Here is a 10,349-nt window from a genome sequence, read left to right on the forward strand (position 1 = left end):
GGACCTCATGAAACTGAAAAGCTTCTGTAAAGCAAAGGACACCATCATCAAAACTAAAACGAACGCCTACAGATTGGGAAAGAATCTTCACCAACCCTTTATCTGACAGAGGGCTAATATCCAGTATATATAAAGATCTAAAGAAGCTGAAAAGCAATAAACCAAGTAATCCAATTAAAAAAAGGGGAACAGAGCTAAACAGAGAATTCTTGATAGAGGAATATCGAATGGCAGAGAAACACTTAAAGAGATGCTCAACCTCATTAGCCATTGGGGAAATGCAAATCAAAATGACCCTGAGATTTCACCTTACACCCATCAGAATGGCCAAGATCAAAAACTCAAGTGACAACACATGTTGGAGAAGTTGCGGAGAAAGGGGAACCCTCCTTCATTGCTGGTAGGAATGTAAACTGGTACAACCACTTTGGAAGTCAATCTGGTGCTTACTCAATTAGGAATAATGCTTCCTCAAGACCCAGCTATACCACTGCTAGGTATATGCCCAAAATTTGCTCAAGTACACAACAAGGACATTTGCTCAACCATGTTTGTAGGAGTTTTATTTGTAATAGCCAGAATAGTACATTTTTTAAATCATGAATGTTCTATAAAATATATCAGGAAAAAAATAAAATATTCATAGATTAGAATGAAATAAAAACTTAATATACTGGACCTTGTGGACACAAGGAAAATGGTTCTAAGATTATAGAAGCTAAGAGCTAAAATAATTTTATTATGAAGGTAGAGAAAGCTTGAAAATATAACTTAATATGTAGCTTAATAGAATGTTTTTTAAATTTTTATTTTTATATTAATTACAGTTTATTCACTTTGTATCTCAGCTATAGACCCCTCCCAATCCCACCTTCTTCTCTCATCTCCTCCCATGCCCCTCTCTAAGTCCACTGATAGGGGAGGTCATCCTCCCCTTCATGACCCTAGCCTATCATGTCTCATCAGGATTGGCTGCAATGTCTTCCTCTGTGGCCTGGTAAGGCTGCTCCCCCATTCATGGGGAGGTGATCAAAGAGCCATGTTTTAAGACATTAGAAAAATAAAAATAAATTAAACCCCGAATAAGAAATTAGAAAGAAATAAGAAATATTATTTCAGATATAGAAGAAATGGAAATAAAAATATAAATACAAAAAAAGCAATGAAACAAGGTGAAGGTTATTTAAAAGACAATCAAGAGTGTCTATTCCTATCCATGATAACCAAAAGAAAGAGAAAGCACACATTAATATTGTTAAAAATAAAAATGGCAATATTACAATAGACTGATGAAATTCAGAATCCTGTGTCCAGTAAAGTAGAAAATCTAAAGTAGATGAAATGCAAAATCCTGTGTCCAGTAAAGTAGAAAATCTAAAAGAATATTCTAATTCTAAAACTGGGTAAAGCAATTAAGGAATAAAATTATGTGTCTGTCTTGCTAATAAAATGGTATAAAACATTGTTATTAAAATTGTGGTATATAAAATCTAAGACATATCCCAAAAATCATTCACAATAACAAATTGTACTTCATTTTAGGGATGAAAGGATAGTTCAATATAAGCAATTTAACAACATATTTAAAAAGCCATTTTTCATGACCAAATTATCTATATAAGAATATTACATAAAGCGAGAAACAGCTGCTCTATAAAATTCAATAACACAATGCTACCTACTAATAGACTAAAGGATAAGAATTATGTGATTAGCTTATTATCCATTAATATTTTATTTATCTACAAGCCAATTCCATTTTCTAGCTATTGTGAATAAAGCAGTGATCAACGTGTATGTGATCACATCTCTTTAGTAGGATATAGAGTCTTTGGATATGTGTTCAGGGATAGTGTAGCTCCGTCATGGTAACTAGGATTCCTGCTTTTTGAAGAACCCATACTTATTTATACAGTGGTGGCACCAGTTCATATGCCACAATAATGTATAAGTGTTAGCTTTCTTCCGCATCCTCATCAGCATTTGCTGTCATTTGATTATCTCATGATAGTTGTGGGATAAAATGCAATTTCAAAATGGTTTTAATTTGCATTTTGTGCTGGCATGTTACATACTTTAAAATGTTTGTTAATTTACTGATCATTTGGGTATATGCCTCTCTTTTTTTTTTTACCTTGATTTTTTTTCTATCAGTTAGCCTATAGCAATATAAAAAATGTTGAAAATAGAAAAAACAACAACACAAAGAAAAATAAACCAAACTTGCATGAGATTAAATTTGCAACTCTAAATGTGATTTCATTTGTTTTTGTTTTGAGAAAATATCTTATTATGTTGCCCTGGCTCTCCTGGCATTTAATAGGTAGAAATAGGCCAGCTGTGAATTCACAGAGATTTGCCTGCTTCTACCTCTTGAGTGGTGGAATTAAAAGAGTACTCCACTTCACACAGAGCAGTAAATGTGGTTTTAGAGTCTTGGAGGTCTGGAAATACTGCTCAGTGGTAGAGCACATACCTAGCATGGGTTACTTCCTGAGTTTGATAGAGATCTGTAAAAACAAAACATGACTATGAAAAAATATTTTCCAAAAGGTAACTTCCTTGAAATTAAAAATAATGAGATTGTAGATGATATTGGAAGTAGACTCAGTGGAACATTTCCATGTATGAATCTGGAAGCTAAGAGAAAATAAGAAAAGCAGCAGATTTCCCTAAAGAGATGAAGGTGGCTGGCAGATGCCGAGTTCAGTATTGGCCCAAGCGGAGCGGAAGTGTATTCCCTAAAGAGGAAGGCATACCTGAATAGGGAACTGGTCTCTAAAGATCTGGTCACGCACCATGGACTAGCAGGCACATACATTAACCCCATTACCTCTTTAAATCTGGGCCCTGTATCCAGAGAAGAGACTGAGGAAAACCCTTCCTTACCCACAGCCTTACCCACAGTAGGATAGGAGTAAATTTATGTAACATATTCTGGTGTCTCACCCAGGGGCCAGCATGATAAAAAGAAAAGCTTCATGCTTCTCTGTGATTCTTTAGAATGTGAGGGAGAAGTTTTATGAATTGTGATTAGTATTTCAGAAAGACTTCCAAAGAGTATGGGTTATTAATTTTGTGCTCTATATCTTGGAATCAAGGAAATCTAAATCTTCTTCAGGAGACCAGGGTAAATAAAACCGGTAAGCAAGCAAGAAAGTTTTCTCAACACAAGAGGGTAAGTTTTGAATTCTATTCCAATATTTCACTTTTTATTTGGCACCTTCACTTTAATATCTCTAAACTCTAAAATGATAATGTGAGATAAGAAATTTGTTTTAATTCATGTGTTAAGTGTGAAATGTCCAACAATGACACTAATTCAAGCATGGTTTTCTTGCACACAAGCCTCCTTTTATTTTGTTTTAATGTACATACATGTAGTGAGAAGGTGACCATGAGACATATCCTCTTAACAATTTCAGGTTGACATTGAGGCATTATTTTCTTTAACATGTTGATCTCCACGTCTAGGCATTTTTCCCAAATGAATGAATTTCATTTTTAGCATAGATTCCTTGTATGTTTAAAACAAACATCTTGTATTTATAGCTATTCTTTTGCTTTTCAGCACATTTTATAGTGACATTTGACATCCTTTTACCCTTTTATCTTGATTTTTTTCTCCCATTTTCTCTAGTAACCAACATCCTCTTTTCTGCTTGTGTGGAAACCATTAGATTATACGTATCATGGAGGTCAAAAAGTATTTTCCATTTTAAGATTTGAGCTTATTGTGTTTGCAGAAAGACTTCATTTGAACTGAAACCCAACATCTGAGATCTTGCTTTCTTTCCCAATGTGTGCAGTCATAAAATCTAACCAAAATTCACTGGGAAATGTCCTGCAAACTGAGCAGGAGATGTTTGTATGGGCAACAAAAACAGAAGTTGCCTGTGGTGTTTTAATCAACAAGTTCTATTTCAATAGACAGATCTCACTTCTGAACTTAAGGGTTTTGTTGTGACAAGGCTGGTGTCTAAATTGGAAAGAAAGCTACCAGTAAGAAACTATAAAATGAAGGTAGTCCTTTCTAGGAGAATTTCTACAGCAAAGTCTGGGACTCTCAAATACTTAACATCAGGAGTGCTGCAGCCTACTTGAAGAAGTTGCATCCTAGCCCCAGTACCTGCAAGACCCTAAGAGTGCTTATTTGCATGGCTCCTATTTGCTTGACAAAGATCATCTAACTGGAGATTACTACTTGCAAGGTGGTTCACAATAATCTCCCCAAACTGTATGCTTTTCAGTTTGTTCTGTCATCTTTACTTGGTATGAATTAAATGCTAGGAAAATGAGCTTGTGGGCTCATGTGCATACACACAAATACACACACACTCTCGTACAAGCACACATACACACAGAGAGAAAGACAGGCATACAGACAGATAGAAAGAAAGAAAGACAGAGGGAAAGACGGACAGAGAGAAAGAGAGACAGATTCAGCCAAACCTCAAAAACACATTTAAATGTGATCCTTTTTGTACCTGGTCTTTGCTACTTTGTGTGTTCTTCTTTTTTCCAAACCTTTAGCACCCAGTTGTCACTCCCTATCACTAGAGAGGAGAGAAAGAAGAATAGAGGGAGGAGAGGGAGACAGGGATCCTTGAATCTAATTTCTTTTTCTTTTTTCTGTAATCAAAACTATTAACAAACCGCAAGCTGAATGAGCAACCCCCTGAATGGCCAACAACCCCCAATCTCACCCCTCAGGGCCCCTAACATTTATATACCCTCTGAAAAATTCCCAGAATTCCAAATGTCACACCATCATAGAAACTATCTGCAGCTGGCGAAACTCTGCCTCTTCTAGAACAAGAGTCAAATCATAGTCAGCCCGTATCCCCACACCTGGGAATAAAAGAAAACATATTCTTATATTTCTGTGTTTTCTTTTAAAAAAGAAAATTCCAGAATTCTCACTACTTCTTTCAACTCACAGTCAATTCAGTGACTAGTTCTCTCTTTATTGCCCAGTGCAAGCTTGCTGCGTTTTGAAGCATACCCAATAAGCTATTGGTTTCCTTGTACAAGAAGTTAATACATCAACATCTGCCAGTCCCTTTTAAACTATCAGATTGGACACAGAGTCCACTACATTAGCTACTCCTAGAATTAAGTTCTTTTATTTATGTAGCAATTCTGCAAGGGTCCAATGTAGATGAAGTTCAGTAGCATGATGCTCTACCCTCTTTCAGACTAAGGGAGAAGCTCAGTCAAGGAAAAACTGAAAAAGACAGGAGGGGCAATTTGAGTTGACACAACCTGCTTTCCCTTCTCCCCTAGTTTTTTGAATAGTTGTATTGTGTAGCTTAGTCAGCTTTTATACACTGTTGTTGATATTCTATAATATACTCAGTGTTTAAAGTGGAAGATGAAGCCATTGAACCATGTGGTATCATGAAATGCGGCTCTCTGGTTTCAAATTACTCAATTTCAGACATTTCTTGTAGATACCTCACTTATATAGGAGAAGCCTTGGTGGTATGTTCTTTTATGTTACCTAATTTCATCTTTTTGTTGTTGCTGTTACTACAGATACTTTTATAGAAGAATGACTCTGGAAAATGCTTCCTTGGTCACTGAATTCATCTTGGTGGGATTAACAGACCAGCCTGACCTACAAATACCCTTGTTCCTACTCTTTCTGGTGATGTACATGATAACCACATTGGGGAATTTGGCTTTGATCATGCTGATTGTGCTGAATTCTCACCTTCACAACCCCATGTATTTTTTCCTCTTCAATTTGTCCTGCATAGATCTTTGTTACTGTTCAGCAATTACACCTAAAATGCTGATGAACTTCATACTAAAGAGGAATGTTATTTCTTATGAGGGATGTATGAGCCAATTCTACTTCTTCTGTTTTTTTGTCATTTCTGAATGTTATGTACTGACAGCAATGGCCTATGATCGCTATGTGGCCATTTGTAATCCACTCTTGTATAATGTTGTCATGTCTCCTAAGGTGTGCTCCTATCTTATACTTGGTTCATATTTGATGGGGTTTTCTGGTGCCATAATCCACACTGGATGTGTTCTGAGACTGACATTCTGTGATGGAAACACCATCAACCACTACTTCTGTGATCTCCTCCCTTTGCTGCAGCTCTCCTGCACCAGCACCTATGTCAATGAGATAGAGTTGTTCATTGTAGCAGGAAAGGACATCATTGTGCCTACTGTCATCATCTTTACCTCTTATGGCTTTATCCTCTCCAGCATCCTCAAAATAAGATCCACTGCAGGCAGGTCCAAAGCCTTCAGCACCTGTAGCTCCCACATAATTGCTGTTTCTCTGTTCTTTGGCTCATGTGCATTTATGTATCTAAAACCTTCCTCAGCAGAGTCCATGGATCAGGGAAAAATATCTTCTGTCTTTTATAACATTGTGGTTCCCATGATGAACCCATTAATTTATAGCCTTAGGAACAAGGATGTTAAAATTGCTCTGGAAAAAACCCTAACCAAAAGAAAGTTTTAGACAGAACTTGGTGTCTCTTTCACCTGTTATACTTCCAAGATTTACTGTGTATTGGTTAATATATTTTCTTACATTCTTCATTGTATTGTATTTTTTTTTTTTTTACCGTGGAGTAGAGACTTTGTAACTTGTTTTATTTTCAGTAGGTTTTTTCTTTATACCTATCATTGGAAAGCTTTTATTCTCTACTGTGTTTAGCAATTTGAGAACATCAGTAAGAAAAACAAATTTTCCCTTTCATTGCCATTGGACTGCATTCTCAAAAATATTAATGGTTCTGACAAATCCCAACAAAAATTACTTAAATGATAAATGCCAGCCTATCACTGGGAAGTACAGTTATTTATTACTTTTTAGTGGTGAGTCAAATAGTCTGTCTTTACCTTTGTTTTCCTTTCTTAAGCACATGGTCGTATGTCATTTTGATATGACAGTGTCTTCAGTTGCTAAGTAACTGTTTCTGTAGTAGTAGACTATTTCATAACATGGTTTCATTACAGGGGTCCATAGTATCATATTCCACTTTCTCCAGGTCTTCAACATCCATTGTTATTGTCCACCTTTTTAGTATGCCCATCCCCGTGGGTTGTGGCATGGTTTTTATAACGAAACCAAATGAAGATATCTTGAGGGCTGTGTGAACTTCACAGTAACAGCTGAAATACTCCAGAGAACTTATTCTGTGATCAACTGCTGGGCCTTATCCAGGACAGGCTCTGCTGCTGGAATAACAGTGGGCATAAGAACCTATTCCTGACATGCAATGTGCCTGTGAGGGACATCAAGTAAGGGATTTGCAAAATAAAATCACCAGCTCAGAAGGACTGCTATCACTTGGTGATATCAAGAAACAGAGACTCTCCATCTGGGTGTTATTAAAGATGGTTCTGGCGCCTCCTCAGGGTAATTGCAAGTAGAACCTATTGCACCACATCTGATACATGAAAATCATCTTTAATGATTTGCCTAGTGATAATCAATATGAGCCAAGAACATTGTTCCCTTCCAATGAGACTTTTAATGACACAGAAGAGAATCTTTTAAATGACAATCACTGCATTGGAAGGACTCACCGTTTCTAATAACAATGTACTTTTTAAACAATGCCCAGGCTGGCTTGGAGATTTTTTTTCTGTCTAGTGGCCTTGAAACTGCAAAGCCTACCAGCCTGAAAGTTGTCATATTTTGGAAAAATATGCCTCAAGATCCTTAAAAGTGAGTTTACTCAGTTGATAAGGGAAATTGATTGTAAAAGATAATTCTGTTGTCTTACAGTTTACCAGTGATGATTAAATTTATGACCAAGAGTAAGTTAAAACATGTATCCAGGAACAAAATGATATGCTCTATGTTTTGGAACAACATGACTTTATCCATGCCTACTGCATGGATAAATACAGAATACTGAATACAGAAGCAGTCTGACTGCTAGCTAGTCAGGATAAAGGTTTCTGAAGCCTCCATGCCTGACTCACTCCACCCTTACCCACTCCTTAGCTCCTCTTCAGGACCTGGCTATTGCTAAGGCTGGTCCCCATCAACTAAGAATATTATTTATGGCTAAAATTGCTCTTATGGGAGATACTTAATTGAACATGGACTTCCTCCCAGAGAAGGACATTTTTTAAAAAAAATTATTCACTTTGTATCCTGGCTCTAACTCCCTCCCTCATCTCCTCCCAGTCCCACCCTCCTTTCCTCTATCTTCTCGCCCTATGCCCCTTCCTTAGTCCACTGAGGAGGATCCACCTCCCCTTCTATCTGACCCTACTTTATCAGATCTCATCAGGACTGGCTGCTTTGTCTTCCTCTGTGGCCTGGCAAGGCTGCACTCCTCCATAGGGAGGTCACTGAGTTCATGTTAGAAACAGCCTTCCTACCTTTACTAGAGAACTCGCTTGGAGCCTGAGCTGCCATGGCTACATCTGAGCAACACAACGGAATACTACTCAGCTATTAAAAACCAGGAAATCATGAAATTTGAAGGAAAGGGGATGGACCTAGGAAAAAATCATCCCGAGTGAGGTAACCCAGAAACAGAATGACACATATGGTAGATACTGACTTATAAATGGATATTAGACATATGATATAGGATAAACATACTAAAATCTTTATACCTAAAGAAGCTAAGCAAGAGAAGGAAATTTTGACTAACTACTCAAGAAAGCTGTGGTTGTGTCTATAGTTAATAGTTCAAATGCAACTAATCTATTTAGTGAACTTTCAACTTTATAACTACATTTATTTGTAGTCATAATTTTAATTTATTATTTGTATTACATATTTAGCAAACAAATAATTACTTAAACTGTTTAATTTTCATAAATACATATCATTGCTCTTGCCTCCTGCCAATCAACATTGTTCCACAAATACTTCATCAGCCTTGATGTCATGGAATTTTTATAAAGCAATATATGGATACATATATATTTAATATTAGATTCTTCAAATAAGGGAAAACATGGTATTGGTATTTCTTATTCTTTACATTATATTTTATGGTTCTCTGCCCCCAACCTGTAAGCTCTCTTTTTCTCCCTTATGCTATTTCTTTCAGTTTCATTTCATGTACATTTAGATATGGATTCTGAACATGACAGAAAAATAGGAAACTTGTCTTTGGGAGTCTCATTTGCATAATATAATCTGAAGATTTCCATTTCTATTTATTTTCCTGGAGATAACACAGTGTTCACTGTTACAGGTTAACACCCTCCATGGAATTTATAAATACCACTCATCCAAAGGTGGACATCTGGGTGTGTTCCATTTCTTGACTCTTGTACTGCAATAAATGTGGTTGTGCAAAGGACTCTGTATTGTATATGATTCTTCAGGGTATATACCAAGGAGTATTATGTTCCTGATTAGGTATTACCCAAGCTTGGAGGTCATTGTACTTAGAGCATTCCCTTCTAATCAGCATCTTGTACAATTAAGAGTTTACACTGAGGGATACTGAGAACTTGTCGTCTGACTGAAACCTGGGTCATATTTATGGCCTGGAGGCACTACATGGGGTCATAAACCTCCCATAAGGTAATAAGATTTCTGTCTAAAAAGAAATGTTCTTTGGTCCTTGTGGGGTTCCCTATCCCCTCTAGGTTATACTAATTCTTCCTTCCTTCCTGCTAGGGCCAGATGGAAGGAGAGGAGGACCTCCCTCTCAGTGGACTAGGAAGGGGGCAGAAAGGAGATGAGGGAGGAAGGGGAGGATTGGGAGGGAAAGAGGGAGAGGGTGTTATGCCAGGTTCACGGGGCCCTCAGAGACCACCAGGAGATGACTCAATGCAATTGCAAGAGAGTTTTATTATGAGAGCGATCAAACTTGGGACCCAAATCTCACTGGCGCAGCAGTAGAGAAGTGGGACCCCGAGCTCTGAGTGAACAGGATTTTTAAAGGGAAAGTCTGTGAGCAGGGGGTTTCCATGGCAGCAAGCAGGGGGGCACAAGCCTTGGCGTTACAGAATTGGATGAAGTTTAGCAGGGCAGGGTGACCTTTCCTGAGGCACACAATCACAATGGCTATTTTTCTATGCCATGTCTGAAACATTGCAGAAAATTTTCCCATCCGATTCTCAACCGATTCCCATTGATTATTGCCAGGGAGTTTGTCTCTATTTTCTATGAAGCATTTATTCTGTTGTATTTCTTTGAGGCTGTTGCTATGAGAGTTAACTTTGTTTTCTGCCAGGTGTACATTCTGTGATATTTCCTGGTACCTGAATTCTGTTCCCAGTCAAAATCTTTATTTCAAAATGGAGTTATATTCTGGCTAATTTAACTCTTCATTTCCCCCTTTCATGTAACTAAAGAGGCCAATCTTGGGCTCTTACAGTTCAAGGTCATCTCCAAG

At 37.3% G+C, this 10,349-nt stretch overlaps 1 protein-coding gene across 2 annotated transcripts; it reads left to right on the plus strand.

The window, feature by feature from the left end:
- The first annotated feature begins 892 nt into the window (after positions 1 to 892).
- LOC110561346 (olfactory receptor 8B8-like) lies at positions 893 to 6,487 on the plus strand. Of its 2 annotated transcripts, none has more exons than XM_021657724.1 (2): positions 893 to 906; positions 5,551 to 6,487. In XM_021657724.1, the coding sequence occupies exons 1-2, from the start codon at positions 893 to 895 to the stop codon at positions 6,485 to 6,487; spliced, it is 951 nt and encodes a 316-aa protein (XP_021513399.1). The 2 variants fall into 2 exon arrangements, with proteins under 2 accessions (XP_021513399.1, XP_021513400.1); XM_021657725.1 differs by lacking the exon at positions 893 to 906 and adding an exon at positions 3,693 to 3,706.
- The last annotated feature ends 3,862 nt before the right edge of the window (positions 6,488 to 10,349 follow it).

Source organism: Meriones unguiculatus, chromosome 1, assembly GCF_030254825.1.
Source record: "Meriones unguiculatus strain TT.TT164.6M chromosome 1, Bangor_MerUng_6.1, whole genome shotgun sequence".
In the NCBI taxonomy this organism is placed as follows: domain Eukaryota; kingdom Metazoa; phylum Chordata; class Mammalia; order Rodentia; family Muridae; genus Meriones; species Meriones unguiculatus.